Source organism: Furipterus horrens, unplaced genomic scaffold, assembly GCF_987537825.1.
Source record: "Furipterus horrens unplaced genomic scaffold, mFurHor1.1.pri manual_scaffold_1, whole genome shotgun sequence".
Lineage (NCBI taxonomy): Eukaryota > Metazoa > Chordata > Mammalia > Chiroptera > Furipteridae > Furipterus > Furipterus horrens.
Window position 1 is genome coordinate 137,520,963 of NW_028327171.1, and position 20,618 is coordinate 137,541,580.

Consider the following 20,618-nt stretch of genomic DNA (forward strand, 5'->3'; position numbering starts at 1 on the left):
AAATGGGTACCTCCCCTGCATATGTTTGAAAGGCTTTGAACTGACGTGAAAAGGGTTTTGCTAGACTACCATGAGGACAACGTCCTGCCTGATTAACTCTGACGCAGCCTGAGAGTCCAGGGATTGTGAAAGTGTGATGGTGAGCAGCTCGAAAGCAAATGTCTGAGGACGCTGCTGCAGTGTTTTTTCCCACACAGCCAGCCCCGCTAGTGTCCATACCACAGCCAGCGGTGGAGAGCTCGTCGCTTCCATTTGGACAGTCCCTTTCACCGTCACACAACCAGTGTCGGGGCACACAGGCATGGGAGCCCTGGCAACTGAACATGTCAGCCGCACAAGTAATGGCGCCTGAAATGCAAAGAAAAAGATGCCATTAAGGTCACTGCATTACGATCTGCTGATAAAGGTCTATCACTTACATTTCCTTTAAGAAAGAAGGGACACATTAAAATGCTGCCGACAAGGAAGAGATTGTAGTTATTTGGAATCATCAAATAGTATTCTTCCACTATAAATAATATTCCTTCTTAATTTCAGAGTTATGTTTCTTAAAGCTACATAGCAGAAACTAACAATACTTTCTTTTTATAAAATGTAGCAAGGCGTAGAAATGTCAGAGAATTGTGAATAAACTTTTAAAAGAACTGAACATATCAGGATAATATTAGCATTTATTGCTTAATATATGATAAGCACTGAACATATTAATTCATTTAATACTTATAATTACCCCAAATGGTAGAACTGTTACTAATCTCATTTCACAGAAAAGGAAGTTGAAAAGCTTGCAGAAATTCACAGGTCACTCAGAGTGCCACATGTTGAGCTGGGAGTTCAAATTCCTTTTGATTCCTAAGGACCTTCTCTTAGCTGCTAATGCCATCATTAATCCCCACCTTGTACAGTTGAAAAGAATAAATGTACACATATTTCTTTTGCTTCTACACTCTTAATAAACAGAATCCTCCTTTTTTCTTCTTTATAAATTCAATGTTCCTTTAGTTGAATGATGTTGTTGTTCATATGTACACTGCAAAAAAAAATGCTTATTGACTTGTAATTCCAAAGGTTCATAAGTGTTTTCACTTTGTTTCTCCTTATATGGGCATAGTATAATCATATAAAATTAGAACAGATTTATTCTCATAATGTTTCCTTAGCCTCATGTACAGCCATACATACTGGTTTGTATGTTTGTAATTTATATAAAACATTGTTGAGTCAATTAATAATTGGACTCTTAAATCTAGTTTTTTCTTTAATTTTATTTACTTATGACCAAACACTGCCAATAGAAAAGATGTTAAAAATCATATTGCTAGAATTATTCAGAAAATGTTAATATCTTCAGGAAGAAAATAATTGATTGGGTTGAGTAAAGATATTCCAAACATTTAAAGCAATAACAAGCATGATTTAATTGGATTATCAATATCATCTTACTTTTCAGTCACAGAGTTATGAGCAGAAAATGCTTTCAATGCCTTATTTGTAATATGAGGGTGGTAGGAGGGAGACAAAACAGAAATCCCTAGTGAGCTTTTCCTACATAAAGGTGTCTCTCCCTGACATATACTTCAGTTTGGAGGACAAGATGGCAAACGAAGGCTGAAAAGTCTCCTAGATAATTCATATTTGCTCATTTGATTGATAGTAACTGCTAATAGAATGAAGTTTAATATGATATCTGTTACATAAAAATCATTAAAAAATCTATTAAATAAATTTTGTTTTCATTTAAAAATGGATTTAAAAATGAAATTACCTGCTACCTATTATGTCTTTACTACCTTTGGTAATAAAATTATCTTCCTACAGAAATGATTTTTATATTATTTCTTCTTATCTATCTTTTCAAGCTTCCCATAAGAATATAGTGTCACTTTCACTATTATACTCTCAATTACTGCTCTAATTTCTGTAATATTTTTATTAAGTTTGAGATTTAAAAATGTATTTTTTTCTGCTAAGGAGGTTTGAAACATATGAAACTTTTTGTCTATGCTTTTATTATCACCCTAATTTATTCTCAAGGTAGGAATAATAGATAAGGCATTGTTTTGACTGTTAAATTTAATTCTGTATGACATTGGAGAAGACTATTGTCTGAATTTCATTGTCTGTAAAATGTAGGTTGTAACTACACAATTACTAAGATACCTCAATGTATGAAATGGCTTAAGGCTCTTTACAACTAGTTTTCTGGCTCCCTCGATAGTGTTCAATAGATTTTGTGCTATGAGGATGCAAAAACATCATAGTCAATTGGAAAGAAAATGGGCCAAAGAAAAAAGTTGACTTCATTTCATAATTACCATTGATATCTGAAGACACATTGACTTCCTCAGGGATATGAATCCCAAGGAGAAGGAAGACAAACCAAAGGAATGCCACCAGATCCATCCTGTGCACGTATTCAGATATGATGTTTGATTGGTAAGCCACTTACTTATTTAGTAAGTATTTTAGAAACTTGAATTCTGGTCCTGGCTCTGTCATCTCTGATCACTGAGTGACCTCAGGCAAATTTATTAACCTCTGTGAGTTTCTCCCTTTTTTATGATTAAATAATGGAGGGGACTATACTATAATTTCAAAATAGGATCCTCAGGTGTCAAGCCAGAACCATTAAGATTGTGTTTACAGATCACATTAGAGGTAGGGATTGGGAATCTACATTTTGATCACATTTCTGAGAAGCATATTTTGTGCACTAAAGGTTGACAACCACGGAGATAAACTATTTATAAAGTTTCTTTCTAATCCTAAAATATTAGGTTTGATTCATCAATTGATGTTTGATTTAAAACAGTAATTTTTATGTGGCACTAGTCTGGTAGTTAGTATATAAAATTTAGCCTATAATTAAATTAAATTTACTGGGTTTTTTGACAACAAGTAAACATGTCCTTTACAATCTTATTTTTTTCTTAAATTCTCAAGACACTGATAGATACAGGCATGACAATAACAATAGACATGACAATATATTGTCAATGAGAATAATGATAGACATGACAATAACTGAAAAATAAGAGGAAGCAGAAAAAATAAAACAAAAGAATAAGAACAAGTTTATTTATACAGTGCACATGGTCATTTAGATAGTTATGACAGTTACAAAAAGGTAGATCTTTTTGTACCTTCTTAATAGTAAGGAATTTGAGAAACAAGGGATACAGTAGACTTGTACCCATGATCACAAAGCTGAAAAATGCAGGTGTGGGAAAATTCAATTCTGTATGACTTAAAGTCTTTATCGATTTTGTTACACTGTGTCCACTCAGGAACGATAGAGATATCAATGGAGCCATTTAATATAGAGTTAAACAAAGAGTCCACAGCAAAATTGTTTAAAACACTGAAAGCATGCTCAAACTATTGTAAGGAACTAATATTTTTGTTAAAACAAAGGAAGCTTTAATAGCAAATAGAAACAAAGTAGTTAAAAGATGCTGACTGGTCATCTAATTGGTTGTTGATTATTTTTTTTCTTGCAGAGCTTTATGATAATGATCTTTTTATATTTACCTTTATCTGTCATATAACTAAATTATTTCAGCTGTATAAATAAAAAGCAGATTTTGGTTAGCTTAAGTAGAAGAAATAAAGTGTGCATTGGAAGGACAGCTCCAATTTTATATTATTTCCAGAGAAATTTAGTTTACCTGGAACATTATAAAATCTTATCTACCTGTCTCCATGGTAGTAATAAAAAGAGTGGGCTAAACTCCTGATATTTAAAGAAAAAGGTGTTAAGTATACTTAAATCAATCTGTGGACCTTATTCTATGATTCAGGTCATGTTCATTCTAAAATAAAGATGAAATAGCTATGAAATAAAGCTTTTGTAAAATCAAGAAATATATACTTATAGATACAAACATATGTGTGTGTATATGTATATATACATATATGTATAAACAGATCAGATAGATAGACATAAGTAATTATAATTGGTCAAATACAATACACTTACAGAAGTTTTAGTTCTTCCTTCTTTTACTCTTTAATAAATTCATTAATTCCATATAAATTACTTATTTAATTTTTGTGATTATTTAAAAACAATTATATTGGATTGTAGTAGACATACACTAGTTAAATATAGATGTTAAACAGTATATTGCTGATTATATAAGGCTTACTTGTAAAGTTAAATTTAAAATAGAATGCAATAGCCTCCTTCCTTATTTCACATAGAAAATAATTCAATAATAATGATTACTATAAAGCACACACACATAAATATCATGTGTGACTCAGGCAGAACAAATTGGTGTAATACTTTTAGATGTCGTTAGCAATACATATTAAGAACCATGACAAAATATTTGATTATTTGATCCAAATAATTCTATTTATTGAGATCTATTCCAAAAATCACTGAAGACTAGCAACAAAATTTACAAGTACGTTCATTGTATCAATATTCAGGAAAAATCTTGAACATTGAATAACAACCTAGCTGTCATAAACACAATAAAAACAACTACATAGAAATGTAGGTACATATTTAATGTCAAGATAAAGTAGAAAACAAAATTTTATGTGTTCTCTAGAATGACAGAACATATGTATCACACACCTAAAAACTGAATGAGAACATAAAAGAAACAACTCACCACAAATGCTGTCACTTTCATCTAGTTCATCTCCACAGTCATCTTCTCCATCACAAATCCAGTGTTTAGATATACATTTTTGTGCAGAACAAGCAAATTGGTTCCAAGAACAAGAAGAATCTAAAAAACAAACAAGAATGTCTATTGTAGGTGCAAAATAAAAAAGAAATGTTTAAGACCATCTCTGGATAGATCTGAGAGTGAGAACATTATTCTTTAGACTTTACTAAAACCAACATCCCTATAATAAAACAAGCTAAACTTCTCTATGATGGCACTATAATATTTTGACAACTGCTTTCCTCTGAGATATATACATATATAGATAGAGAGATACATACATACATACATATACATTTTAATGCTCTAACTAAGGGGGTTTTAGCTTGATGAAAACCCATCAGTTTCATACCTATCCATACTTATCACTTTGGTGTTTTTGTTTCACTCCCTTGAGAAAAGTTAAGTTTGAGTAACACCATCCAAATTCATTGGTAGGGTGGCTGGCATGTAATTACCAAATTATACATTTGTAATAATGTACTCCGTTTACTTCCAAAGTCAGGTTTATGATTTCTCTCCTGCACTCTCAGCCTATTATTCCTCCACTCAGCATTCTTATCACCATGAAATATCCAAATTGAAATCCTTCCATATTAAAGTCTTCAAAATATAAATTACTATAAAAATAAATATTTTATTTTGATGTTATAAATTATTTTTAAAAGTTTGTGTCTTATTTTAAAACTTTACTTAAATGACCTGTGAAAAGAGAGATGTTTAAAAAAACTGAAGCCTTAAAAAATAAAATTAAAGGAGATACAACCATATAATGGCTTCCTCTCCAGAAATTCTTAACCTACATAATCTATTTCTAAAGTTCTCCATTAATCTGGCTCTAATATAAAGATACACAGCATCTTAGTCAAACAAAATGTACATTTATATTTATGGTGACATTTACTTTTAGAACAATTTGACATTTCATAGAAGATCCATTTTTAATATATTTTTCTACTCTGTTCATTCACCACAGTTTACGTTTTTTTGTGTTAAATTAAAATGGTGAATATATGGTTTGTTTTCCTATGAGAAATGTATTTGACCTAGAAATCACAAAATTATGTATTTTATAAAACAAATTTTAAAAATGCTTTCTTATCTTGTCAACTGAAATGAAACATACACAGAAAGACATTAAGAGATAGGTGGTGAATGATAAAATCCAGGTTTAAGCATACTATTTAAAGCTATCAATGCAATTAACAGAAACTTTTAGGAAAATAACAGTCAATTATAAGTAAGAGGAGTATAAGGAATAAAGTGAGCTAGATCCTTATTTTTCATAGTAGAAAAAATATATTTACATCTAAAGGTAATTAGAAAATGAAGGTACCAGTACATCATTAAATGATGGAGGTAACTAAGAAAAACAGAAGTTAAGTTTTTATTTTCTGTTTTAATTTATGCCATTTTTTATTGTTTAATAAAAACCAAAATTGATATTAAAATCAATTAGCAATACTTTGTGTAAAATATATTTGTAAAGGAAGATAACTATATAAATTATAATATGGCTCATAAAATTAAAGCAAAATATAATGCCTCACCACAATGTAATTCATCAACTCCATCTTCACAATCTTTCTGACCATCACATACCCAGGTATTCAAAATGCATCTTCCACTAGGACAACCAAAATAATTTTCTTCACATTTGTGTTTGTTTTGCACTGTGACAAAATATAGAATGTAATGTGAAATAATTTAATCAGACTTCTGAAATATAAGAGGATATCAAAACAGTAATAATATTTGAATTGGAAGGGATAACTAACCAGAAAACTTAAAACAAAATTGAGAAGTTTATTTTCAAGAATTTCAAGGTTATGAAAACCAGGAAAAAACTAAAAATACTGGCACAGACCAGAGGAAACTAGGAAGATATAATAATCAAATCCAATACAGAAAAAAAAAAAAAAAAGATGCAAACAGAAAAACGAGTTATATCAAAATAATGTGGAGTTTCAATAATAAAAATAAAATGAAATAACTGAAATGTGTACAAAGTGAGTGAGCCTAAGACCAACAAATCATTTTAGGTAGAAAACATTCTTAATTTCCTATTCATAAAAAATAAATAACACGATAAAAACATTAGTGGATCTTTCTTTAAAAAGCATGGAGTTGGTATTCCTACTGTCATAGCTTGAGTGGGTTTTGACAAGATTTAAATAAGTATCCTCTAGTTTAAGGAAATAATACAAATTACAAAGAATCTCTAAAATTGCTATGCTTTGCAGAAATATTACGAGAATAAAAAGTATTTGAATGTTATTGTATGCAAAAATTATTTTGTAAGTTACATATATATTTCTTAGATATGGAGTGCTGTTATTGTAACCTCTAAGAATGCATATAAAATATTTGATTTTTTCTTTACTAGATGTCATCGGTCCCCTTGTACCTTCAGGATTACAGTTTTAGACTGACTGACTCATAGTCAATTAGAGAATGAATTTGAGAGTATATATGCCTATCACTCTGATAGCCCAAAATTACCCTTATCTTATTTTTTAAGTGTCAACTTTGTGAATTTCATTAGAGATAAAAATAATATTTTAGGGAATTCACTATTAAACCAACTAATGTTGAGCATGCTTTACATTTTACTTATTCTCAGGATACTGCTTAAATAAAACCTAAGGCATTCAGACTAATACTGAACTTCTGCCTGTCTGTTCACCTGTTATATAAGTCTACATGAGCATCCCTGTCCTTCTTTCCAGGATAATCACAATTCTCTATTAATGTTGAAAGGTAACTTTTAAAATAATTTATTAACACTAGAAACATTTAAAGACCACAAAAATTAAACACCATTTATTTATTTATATATTGATATATGTTTAAAAAGTTCCATTATATTTTAGCTTTAAGTTAATTTTTAATCAATTGCAATGAGGTAAAAAACTGTTGTAGAAAGAACATTGGATTAAGAATCTAAATACTCATGTTTCCATGAACCTGAAACAATGTTTCTATATTTTTAATGTTTTATATAATTAAAAATAAAGTAAAAAAATGTGAAAGTCACAGAATAATGTACATATGTTGAGAAAAGAAAAGAAAAAAAAACCTCTGTTATTGCTAAATCCACTAGTAGGTTTTATAAAGTATTAAGAATATCAGTTCTTTACAGTAGATTGTGTGCAAATGTGTGTGATTGTGTACAGTGGCATGCACAATACCCACAAATATAATTTCTTAAAATATTTAAACCATTATTAAATATCAACTAAACATTGGAAATGTGAGTTTAGCAGTAGGGTAAGGAGAGGGAAATGGGAGTTTAAGAACACATTTAATAGTTTTCTATAAAGCATATCTACTTCCAGTTATACTCACTTAACACCTTTTTAAAATTATATATATACATATATAAATATATATATATATATATATATTTGTAAATTTGTTTCTTCAAATATTTAAAAAGAAACAGGGCCATGACCTTTTCATGGAAGGCATTCTTCTAAGAATGCAGATGACACTTTTCAGAGCTTATGTAGATAAACATGGCTAATAGATAGATTAAACATAGCTGTGTAAACTTGACCCAGTAATGATAACTATGATGCATGTTACTATGCAAAGAAATTGTGTAAACTGCATCAAACACTCTCATATGACAATGCAAACTATATAACATTGAGTATAGCCAGTGGTGAAAAATATAGCATCCCTCTCTTTAGTCTAAAAACAATTTTTTCTCAGTATGCAATACTTTTATGGAAACTTTATAGATTAAACATTTTAAGTTTAATCAACTTAAAAAGGATTAATGGTGAACTAAAAGAGGAATTGATCCAAATAGAGAACAGATTTCTTGAGTATCATTTTATTATTCATTAAAACAGATCAAGTGGCATGTTTAGAATATTTCTATTTCAATTTCAATAATTTAATATTAATAATAAATTAATAAGTTTAGTCTACACAACTAGCCTCTAAATGTTCAAGGAAAAGCCTGTTTTCTTGTTTTTTTTTTTTTGTTTTTTCCTAGGATTACCTGGGCATTTTAATTCATCTGAATAGTCTCCACAATCGTTAGACCCATCACATATCCAGGTTGGCAGAACACACAGTGAGGTAGAATTACATCTTATGAACCCTGTGGTTTTCACTCCAAGTTTATAAAAGTGTGTGCAGTCTGTATTATCTATAAGGAGTAAAAAGAGAAAAAAATTGAAAAAATGCCCCACAGGCAAAAATGATCAGCTTTCTATGTTGGTCACAGAGACAAGAAAAGTTAGCCTAATTTGAACACATAAATATGCAATTATCTTACACAACAGGGGTTAATTCCATACCAATTTGGGAGGCGGTCTGGTGAAAAGTAGGACCACGTTCTATGGAAGGGTAACAGTGCCCAGGCAGGGGCAGGGAGAAAGGATTGGACCATCTTACCGCAGTTCTTCTCATCCGAAGCATCTGCACAATCGATGTTCTGGTCGCATCGTGCCGATCTTGGAACGCACATCCCATCTGCGCAGCGGAACTCAACAGCGGCACAGGTGGAGACTAGAAAAACAGGTAAATAAATAGATAAAACAGAAACTGATTCCTGGCTTTAACGTTTTGCTTGTTTTAATTAAACTCATGTAATTTTGTTTGGTTTTGCTTTTTTACCTTTGGGAAGTCAAACTTAAGCCTAGCTTGGGGTGGATGCCTCATGGGTCTTGCCCTGTCATACAACTTTTCCCTCTGTTGTGGTACTTACAATACTACATGGCAACTGCCTGTTGATGCATCTGCTCCCTCACTAAATTGTAAGCTTCATGAAAATAAGAATTGTGCTTTGTTCAGGACTAAGACAACCTACAAAAAAAAAAAAAAAGTATTGCTAAAAATTCTCTCTTCTTCCAACTTTGAAAGTACAAAGTTATGACACTAAGCAAACGCCTGATTGAGAGAATGCAGGGAAAATCCAATCTGCTTGCTAAGAAGGTGCGTAACATTCCCTGTTATGATAAAGAGACAGACAGACAGACAGACATAGAGTCTGAGAGGGAGAAGCTACTGAGCTTTTGCTTTAGTCCTCAAAGAGTACTCAGTAATGCCAGACACTCATCCATGCTATGTCATACTCCTTCACAAGGTCATATCAGTAACATTTGGTATAGGAAATATGGATGCCTCATGCCCAGAAACATAGTGTGGTATTGTTTGTCTGTATTTTTGGAAAGTATCGCTTTCCAGTCCTTGCTAGGCTTAGATAAAAATCAGTTTCAACGTGTTACTGTCATTATATATACTTTGTACAGAATAGTTTATTCTTATTCATACATTTATATTTTGCTTACACATTCATTACCATATAATGGTTGCTAACAATATGTTATGAACAGGTGCATAGCATGCTATGTGAGTTAGATTGACTTAGGTGAGATTTCTATTTCAAATTGAAATTTCCACTGGTTGATCATGTTAATGTACAACCTGAAGTGCTCTTTGATTATGTTAGTTTCACTAGTGTTGCTATTTTGAAAAGCCTATTTAATTATAAATAGAAATTATATCAATGGTAAATTGCTAAAATGCTATCTTAAAATATGTAAATTTTATTCAAGTGATCATATCTCATTTGTACTTTATAATGCACTGCTCTTATTATATTTAATTGTCTTTCAATTCTATCATTATTTGTGTTTAAATGATTAGAATAAATGTTTTACTTACAATTTGCAATTATAATTTCTTCACTATTTTCTTTATTAAAAATAACATCTTATCATGTGAAACAAATAATGCTATTATGAGTTATTATACTGCTCCAAATAGGAAAAAAATATTTTTTTATGTCTACAGAAGCAAGTTCTCCTCCACATTAATTACTATTAGGTTCCACATTTTGCAATGGAAACAGTAAATGGACTATATAATATAGAAAATAATCATGATAAGCATTTACATTTTGTTCCTGACTCTCCTATCTATTCGTCGTCGGCAGCCGTCCGTCTCGAGAGACGATGGCGTAGCTTCCCGAGAGTCTATCTGCACCGCCGAGAATGGCTGTGCAGTCCGATTCGGGAGTGACAATCCCTGCCGCACTTGGTACAGGTGAAGGCAGATGGCTGTTGTTGCTGCTGCTGACGCTGCTTCCGCCTCGATCTTTTCTGGACCGCCTCCTCGTTGCGCGCAGCCTCCGCGCGTGACGTACCTTGCCTGACCGCGAGCCTCCAGGCTAGGCGGTCGTCAGCTTGAACTTCCCATGTGTTGAGATTGATGGAGCATTGTGTCATGTCCTTTTTGCAGATGTCTTTGAACCGCAGTTTTGGGCGCCCTGTCATCCTCTTGCCTTCTGCTAGCTCGCCGTAGAGGAGGTCTTTGGGGATACGGCCTGCACCCATTCTTTTGACATGGCCGAGCCACCTGAGGCGTCTCTCGCTAAGAACCGCATGCAAACTGCTCATATTGGCTCGCTTCAGCACCTCGGTGTTGGGGACCTTATCCTGCCAGGCGACATGCAGGACGCATCGCAGGCACCTCATGTGGAAGCTGTTGATTTTCCTTTCGTGCCTTTCGTAGGTGGTCCACGTCTCGCTGCCATAGAGGAGAGTGCTGAGTACGCAGGCTTGGTAGATGCGCAGTCTGGTTTTCTCAGTGAGGCTGGAATTGTTCCACGCTCGCCGGTTCAGTCTGGCCATAACTGTGGCTGCCCTGGCAATTCTCCGGTTGACCTCCTATCTATTAGCAGTCTCTTATTAAGAGTTTATGTTCCAAAAGATTCTCAATAGGAGAAGGAAGATGATGGAGGCGTGAGGGGAGGCTGCACTTTCAGGCTCCCGTGAGCCGTCTGTAGTTTGGACTAATTGCAGACAGAACATCTCAGTGAGCAGCTGGACATTGGCAGGAGTCGAGCCTTGGCACTGCTGGATTAGAGAAAAACCATCTGGGAACGACCTGTTCAGTGAGGATAACGGAGGGAAAAGGAACAAGACGGGATTCCTGACTGGGGTGGCTGCCCAAGCTTCAGCTGGAAGTACACAAAGGCTTTTTGGTGACCAGACTTCCCCAGAGAGGAGTCGGGTGGAGAGTGAATCTCTGCCCGCTGGCAGGGACAGGACTCGACCAGGTGGCATTGGAGCTGAAGGACAGGAGACAGTGTACTGCTGTGCAAGTGAGAACATAATTTTCCTTTATATTTTTCTCTTGTGGACTGCAGAGAGGGGTGGAAAGTTTGGGGGTGGTAGGACATTCTCGAGGAGCTCAGGCGCAGAGGCATGCTCATCCACTCCTCAAACCTCCCCTTGGGTTGTGCGGGAGCACATGGGGAAGTGCCCTCATTCACTGGCCCAGGTGCGTGGGGCTGCAAGTCCAGGTGCCCCCCGGACACGCCCCAACAGACATAAGATCAGTGGCCCAATGGGCGCAGGGAGGGCCCACTGGACACACAGAAGACCATGCGCAGACACCCCTGGCCAGCTCCAGTGGGCGCCAGGCCGAAGCGCAGACCACTTGCTCAGGCTCTGCTCATGCTGCCCAGGCGGGTGCTGAATGGTGGGCGGCAGGGACTCACAGATGCTCATTTCCACTGTGCACAAGTGTCCGGGGTCCCACCCTAAGAGGCTAGAGACCAACTCCCAGAACGCGGCTCAGCAGGCCTGAGGCAAGCTCTCAGCTGCCCTGCGCGCACAGGGGCACACGCCCAAAGGCATCTCGGCTGGCTCCAACAGGCACCAAAGGAACGTGCCAGCCACCACTGGTGCACACAACTGCTGCAAGGAACAGGAACCTCTGACCCGCCTCATTAGACCAGCTGTGGATGCAGAAAAAGAAGACGACACACAAAGGCTGAACTGAGTAAAAACATTCCTTTTTTTTTCCTTCCTTAAAGGGAAGGAAAAAAAAAAAAAAAAACCTGTATCTCTAATCTGTTTCATACAATCTCTCCCTCTCATCCTTTCTCTTTAGTTGTTGTTTATTTGTTTGTGTGTCTAGTTTAACCTCCCTTTCACTCTAAATAAATAGAATATAACTACTATATAAATTCAATACTATACAATCCCACTTTCTTACTATATTCTGCATTCTTCTATCCTTTGCTTCTGTCATTATTAACATACAATGTAAATATTACCTACTGTCTTGCATAGTCTCAACTATTATTAATCTACCATCTATTCTCTCAAAAATCATATTTTTCCTCCCTAAAAACACGATTCTTCCTATAGTATAAAAACTCTAATCTCTCTACATTTATATTTATACTGGCTCATTGGCTGATGATAGCGGGATAGAGGATGGGGGATATTTTTGAGGGCGTGTGTCTCCTGCCTGGGCTGTGTGTTTATGTTTTTAACAACATCTCCACAAAAGAACTCAAGACAAAGTGGATAGAGTAACTCTCAATCAACTATCCAGAAGGAAGATCCTACCAAAGAGGATCTGAAATATAACCAGACAGCATAAACAAACGACATAAAGGGTACCCCAAAAACATCAGGCTCAGGAGATCAAAGAGACTACACCACTGAAACCCCCAGATCTCCTATAAAGAATTTCATACCACAAAGGTGGGAAGTCAAAGCAGACAAACCCAAAGAACAAAAACAAACAAGAAGAATCCAACATGGTAAGATGCAGAAATAACCTCTCAATGAAAAGAAAAGAGGAATCCCCAGAAAGAGAGGTAGATGGAATAGACATAGCCCAAATGTCAGACACGGAATTCAAAACAATGGTGGTTAAGAATCTCAATATACTCGACAACCTTAAAAACAACTATGACAACCTCCAAGGAAGTTACCAACAGCTCCAAGAAAATTACAGGGAACTTGTAGAGAACTACACCAGCATAAAAAAGGACATAGAAACTATTAACAAGAACCAGGAAGAAATGAAGAACACAATCTCTGAACTGAAAAACACAGTAGAATCAATCAAAAGCAGACTAAACGAAGCAGAGAATTGGATTAGTGAGTTAGAAGATAATGTAGAGAAAAATACCCAGATAATAAAGCAAAATAAAAAAAAAAAAAAAACGATTGAAAAAGTACAAAGAAGAATTAAGGGAATTAAAGGATAGCATCAGGAAAAACAATATCAGAATCATTGGAATTAAAGAGGGATCAGAAGAACAAGGAATAGAAAAACTGATAGGAGAAATAGTGACAGAAAATTTTCCCAACCTGATGAGAGAAAAAGTTATGCAAGTTCAGGAAGCACAGAGAGTTCAAATGAAGAGGAACACCCAAAAACCCACTCCAAGGCACATCATAATTAAAATGACAACATTCCAAGACAAAGAATCCTAAAAGCAGCAAGAGAAAAACAGCAAGTAACGTACAAGGGAGCTCCGATAAGGCTATCGACTGAATTCTCAACAGAAACACTACAAGCCAGAAGGGAATGGTCAAAAATATTTCAAGCAATGAAAAACAAAGGCCTACAACCAAGAATACTCTTCCTAGCAAGGCTCTCATTCAAAATGGAAGGTGAAATAAGGAGTTTCTCAGAAAAAAGAAGACTAAAAGAATACATCTCCACCAAATGAGCATTACAAGAGATGTTACAGGGAATGTTCTAAGAAAAAAGAAGAAAAAAAGAAGAGGAGAGGAACAAAGGTACAAAGGGAAATGAATAAATATACATCAATAATAACCTTAAATGTAAATAGATTAAATGCTCCAATTAAAAGACATAGGGTACCAGAATGGATAAGAAAACAGGACCCACATATTTGCTGTCTACAAGAAACACACCTCAAAACAAAAGATTTACGTAGACTGAAAGTAAAGTGATATAAAAAATATTCCAAGCAAACGGACCTGAAAAAAAAAAAAAGCCAGTGTAGCAGTCCTCATATCAGACAAAACAGATTTCAAAGCGAGGGCAATAAAAAGAGACAAAGAAGGACACTTCATAGTTAAAGGAACAATCCATCAAGAAGATATAACACTGATAAACATATATGCACCCAACATAGGAGCACCCAAATACATAAAGAAAATACTAGAAGACCACTAGAAGGATATTAACAGCAACACACTCATAGTAAGAAACTTAAACACTTCATTATCAACAATAGACAGATCATCGACGCAAAGAAACACCAAGGATATACAGGCATTGAACAACACACTAAACCACATGGACTTAACTGATATATATAGAACTTTCCACCCCAAAGAAGCAAAATGTACATTTTTTTCAAATGCACATGGGACATTTTCAAAAATAGACCACATGATAGGACACAAAAGAAACCTCAACAAATTCAAGAAAATTGAAATTATATCAACCATCTTTTCAGACTACAATGCCTTGAAACTAAAAATCAACCTCAGAGAAAAAAATCAAAGACACCCAAACTCATAGAGAATGAATAACATGCTGTTAAATAATGAATGGGCTAACAATGACATCAGATAAGAAATCAAGAAATTTCTAGAAACTAATGATAATGAACACACAACAGCCCAAAACCATTGGGACATAGCAAACGCAGTCCTAAGAGGGAAGTTCATAGCAATATAGGCATATCTGAAAAAGATAGAAGAATATCACATAAAAAATCTAACCCTAAAGCTACAAGAACTAGAAAAACAACAAACAAAGCCTAGAGCAAGAAGAAGGAAGGAATCATCAAGATCAGAGAAGAATTAAATGACATATAGACTAAACAAACAATCCAAAAGATCAACGAAACTAGGAGCTGGTTCTTCGAAAAAAATAAACAAAATTGACAAGCCTCTAGCCAGGCTCATCAAGAAAAAAAGAGAGAAGACCCAAATAAACAAAATCAGAAATGAAAGAGGAGAAATCACGACTGATATCACAGAAATACAAACGATAGTAAGAAATTACTACAAACAACTGTATGGCAAGAAATTTGACAACTTAGAAGAAATGGACAAATTTCTAGAAACATATAACCTTCCAACACTGAATCAAGAAGAAGTAGAAAGTCTACGAAGGAAATTGAAACAGTAATCAAAAATCTCCCTGCACACAAAAGACCTGGACCGGATGGCTTCACAGGCAAATTTTACAAAACATTTAGGGAAGAACTAACTCCTACCCTCCTCAAACTATTCTAAAGAATCCAAGAAGAGGGAAAAGTCCCAAACTCTTTCTATGAAGCCAGTATTACCCTAATCCCAAAACCAGGTCAAGACACAACAAAGAAAGAAAATTACAAGCCAATATCACTGATGAACATAGATGCTAAAATCCTCAATAAAATTCTGGCAAACAGGATCCAACAATACATCAAAAAGATCACACACCACGATCAAGTGAGACTCATCCCAGTGATGCAAGGATGTTTTCATATTCACAAATCAATAAATATAATACATCACCTAAACAAAATGAAAGACAAAAATCACATGATCATATCAATAGATGCAGAAAAAGCATTTGATAAAGTACAACACCCATTTATGATGAAAACTCTCAGCAAAATGTGAATAGAGGGAGCATACCTTAACATAATTAAGGCTATATATGAAAAGCCTGAAGCCAACATCATACTCAATGGACAAAAACTGAAAGCATTCCCCCTGAAATCAGGAACTAGACAAGGCTGTCTACTCCCTCCACTCCTATTCAACATAGTGTTGGAAGTCCTAGCCACAGCAATAAGACAAGAAAAAGAAATAAAAGGCATCCAAATTGGGAAAGAAGAAGTAAAACTATCATTATATGCAGATGACATGATAGTATACCTAGAAAACCCTATAAACTCCACTAAAAGACTACACGACATAATAAGTGAATTTGGCAAAATAGCAGGGTACAAAATAAATATACAGAAATTTAAGGCATTTCTGTACATCAACAATAAAATATCAGAGAGAGGGAAAAAAAAGAAAATACCATTTACTATAACAAGAAGAAAAATAAAGTACCTAGGAGTAAACTTAACCAAAGAGATAAAAGACCTGTACTCTGAAAATTATGTAACATTGAAGAAAGAAATTAAGGAAGATACAAAGAAATGGAAGCAAATATCATGTTGTTGGATGGGAAGAATCAACATCATCAAAATGGCCATACTACCCAAAGCAATTTACAGATTCAATGCAATCCCTATTAAAATACCAAAGACATATTTCTCAGACCTAGAACAAATACTCCAAAAATTCATATGAAACCAAAAAAGACCCCAAATAACAAAAGCAATCTTGAGACAGAAGAACACAGCAAGAGGAATCACAACACCAGATATCAAACAATACTACATAGCCACTGTGATCAAAACAGTCTGGTACTGGCATAAGAACAGACATATAGATCAGTGGAACAGAATAGAGAGTCCAGAAATAAACCCAGGCCTCTATGGTCAACTAATATTTGATAAAGGAGGAAGGAATATAAAATGGAGTGAGAAGAGCCTCTTTAACAAATGGTGCTGGGAGAACTGGACAGGGACATAAAAAAAAAATGAAACTAGACCACCAACTTACACCACACAGAAGAATAAACTCAAGATGGATCATGGACTTAAATGTAAGCCGTGACACCATAAAAGTCCTAGAGGAAAACATAGGCAGGAAAATTTCAGATATCTCACATAACAATATCTTCATGGATACATCTCCTAAGGCAAGAGAAATAAAGGAAAAAATAAATAAATGGGTTTACATCAAACTAAAGAGTTTCTGCTCAGCAAAAGAAAACATCAGCAAGATGAAAAGGAAACCAACCATATGGGAAAACGTATTTGCCAATGACATCACAGACAGGGGACTGATCTCCAAAATATATAAAGAGCTGATACGACTCAACATCAAGAAAACAAACAACCCAATTAAAAAATGGGCAAAGGACCTGAACAAACACTTCTCTGAAGAGGACATACAGAAGGTCCATAGACACATGAAAAAATGCTCAACATCATTAGCCATCAGGGAAGTGCAAATAAAAACCACAATGAGATACCATTTTACACCAGTCAGAATGGCCATCATTAACAAATGAACAAACAATAAGTGCTGGTAAAGATGTGGAGAAATGGGAACCCTACTGCACTGTTGGGAATGCAGACTGGTGCAGCCACTATGGAAAACAGTATGGAATTACCTCAAAAAACTAAAAATGGAACTGCCTTTTGAACCAGTGATTCCACTGCTAGGACTATACCCAAAAAATCCTAAAACACTAATTCAAAAGAACTTATGCACCCCTATGTTCATAGCAGCACTGTTTACAATAGTTAAGTGCTAGAAACAGCCTAAATGCCCATCTGTGGATGAGTGGATAAAAAAAGAACATGGTACATTTACACAATGGAGTGCTATGTAGCAGGAAGAAAGAAGGAACTCCTGCCATTTGCAACAACGGGGATGGAACTAGAGTGAATTATGCTTAGTGAAATAAGCCAGGCAAGGAAAGAAAAATACCATATGATATCACTTAATACAGAAAACTAAAGAACAACACAAACGAAGGAACTAAATAGGACATAGAGCAGAATAGCAGTCAATAGGGGGGAGGGGGAGGGAGAGAAGGGGGATAAGTAAGGGAAGGGTTTAGTCAAAGAACGTGTATAAATGACTCATGGATATGGACAATGGGGAGGGGTATGATTGTGGGAGAAGGGGTGGACTGGGTGGGGGAGAGAAATGGGAGAAAAATGGGACATCTGTAATTGAAAAACAACAACAAAAAAAGATTCTCAATAACCCCTCTATTTAGAAGACAGAAATTATTTTTCTGAGGAACAATAATCAAGATAACCGTAATATTTGTAGACAAGTTTACAAGGATTTGTCCCATAATACACTTGAAGTTCCGCCTTATATTTGTGGTTAAGAGTTTAGGATGCCAGAAAGATTCCAATGGATTCCAACATAACCCATTTTGTTATCACCCTCTTCCAAATTTCCACAGACAATCTTCTGTGTGTGTGACAGGGAACCAATCTGATGAGGTCTGGTGGCAGACAGTGTTGAGGCAAACTATGACTCATGAACCTGGAGATGGCATTTCAGACAGTTAAGAGGACTGGAGGTTCAGGGATTTCACAGTCATGGAGTTTCAAAAACAGTGTTGGGGTCTCTCAGGTGGAAGTAAGAGCAAAGTGACTTTTAAGAAGAAGAATAAGTAGAGCAAGTGTAACACAGTCTTGGACAGAATTCTAGGAAGACAAAAGAAACAAGGAGAGAAACTGTGAATAGATGAAAGTATAAATTAGAAGTTGAGAAGATTGGTTAGGAGGTAGTATTTAAAAGACAGGCACAGGAAAATAGTAAGGTAAGGGTCAGGAGAACTGAGTAGAGGGCAGATTATTTGCAGGAGAAATTTTTCTCAATCAAAAATAACCTATGGATTTTGGTGATGAGGCCTAGGAGTGTTTGAGATGTAAAAAGAGAAACAAAAAGTCCCTTTACCTCTAATCCTGTCTCTGTAGAGTCCACAACTTGGTAGAATTTGGGAACCATGAGAGGGTTGAATAGGGTGATAAGTAGCAATGAAATTAGACATATTAAGTGACTGCAAAGTTTTGTAAGTAGCAAAAGCAAAATAATGGTGGGGGTTAACATTGTCAGCATTTGTAGGCAAGGAAGACAAGTCTTGTGATGGAAAACTTCCATGGGAATTGCAGGAACTTTATTAAATAAATAAGCAAATGCCTCTTTCAAAACCCCTTCCTTTCTCTATCCCTTTTTCACATTGTTTTGATTAGTTAGACATTGAACTGTGTTTCACCCTTAGGGTGAATTTTGAGGGAGAAAAGTTCTGGAATCTTTATCAAGTGAATAAGAAAACTTTCTGAAAATTTTTCCTCAGGCTAAAAGTCCTGAAAAAAGAGAAAGAAAAAAGATAATATATAATGTAGTCCAAATAAATATAAGTCAAGTGAGGAATACTAGACTTTTCCCTCCAGAAGAGGGAAAAGAATAAGGAAGCCTACAACACAGAGTCAAAACACCAGAGTCACACCAGAATAACAATGCGTTATTACAAAGACCATCTAAGAGGAACTGTGAGTCAAAAGTAGTGGCAAGAGAGAAAGTAAAACCATGCTTCCCCCAACTTATGTCTTTAATTTTCCTATCTCATCCACTTTCTTTTATTCATGTTAGTTAAAATATTTAATGAGATAGGAAAGACATATAGTCAATAGTCTTACTACAGTTCTTAAGACACTTCTTTTAAAACACCTAAGTCAATGTTTTCTCTTCCAGCACCCCCAACCATTCTATGTCAAAGGTAAGGTGACGAGGGGAAGCATTAAAATTGCTGTTACATCTCTTCTGTTTACTTTCAAACCACATATTTTTCTTCATTTATTGCTTGGTTCTAAGGGTATGCAAACCTAGGAAAATGATCTCTCTTTTCCAGGAATGCGTATCCTTTCCTTTAACTTCTTGTTTGTGACATCTTCATTTTTTTTCCTTTTTAATGAATTTACTTAAAAACAAACACCTGTTTCTTCTCCTTTAGGTTTCCTCAGAAGTACTTCACTCCAGGCTCCCAAAAGCTGACCATGTACTTCCCAAGGGCAGTATTCATATTCATCTCCACAGGGAGGAAAGGAGAGATATCTCCTCCTCTCCCCAAAAGTATTCACTCAACCTCTCACACAACCAAAAAAGGAATACAAAATGACAAACTTTTTGAATAACTCCTCAGATCCCCCCAGATAGCTTGATATCTAAAGCTCTCAGTCAAGAAAAAGTAACTGTAAAGGGAAGATAAAGATTTATGAGTATTTGGAGTTTTTCTTTTCTTTCAAAGAAGAAGAAACCAAAGAATTCCTTGTAACATTCATTCCATTCTTTAAACAAATTATCTGCTTTATGGAAAACAAGAGTAATATTAAATTCTATAACATATAAATTAAACAAATGTAAATTTAATAGTACTTCAAATAATTTACGGATGAATCCATTGCAGCCTATCTCTATAGCCTATGAAAACTTCCCTGGATATATTGATTTTTTTATTGTAGTAACTTAATTTTTATATTTTACCTTA

General features: G+C 34.9%; 1 protein-coding gene across 1 annotated transcript in view; it reads right to left on the reverse strand.

Annotated features, from left to right (window-relative positions):
• LRP1B (LDL receptor related protein 1B) overlaps positions 1-20,618 on the reverse strand; it is a 1,919,366-nt gene that overhangs the window by 293,076 nt on the left and 1,605,672 nt on the right. Inside the window, exons 48-52 of the mRNA XM_090279551.1 lie at positions 9,096-9,209; positions 8,698-8,847; positions 6,236-6,358; positions 4,626-4,745; positions 220-348 (exon numbers count right to left, since the gene is read on the reverse strand). Coding sequence (XP_090135677.1) covers positions 220-348; positions 4,626-4,745; positions 6,236-6,358; positions 8,698-8,847; positions 9,096-9,209 — 636 coding nt within the window. The remainder of the gene's footprint in view (positions 1-219; positions 349-4,625; positions 4,746-6,235; positions 6,359-8,697; positions 8,848-9,095; positions 9,210-20,618) is intronic.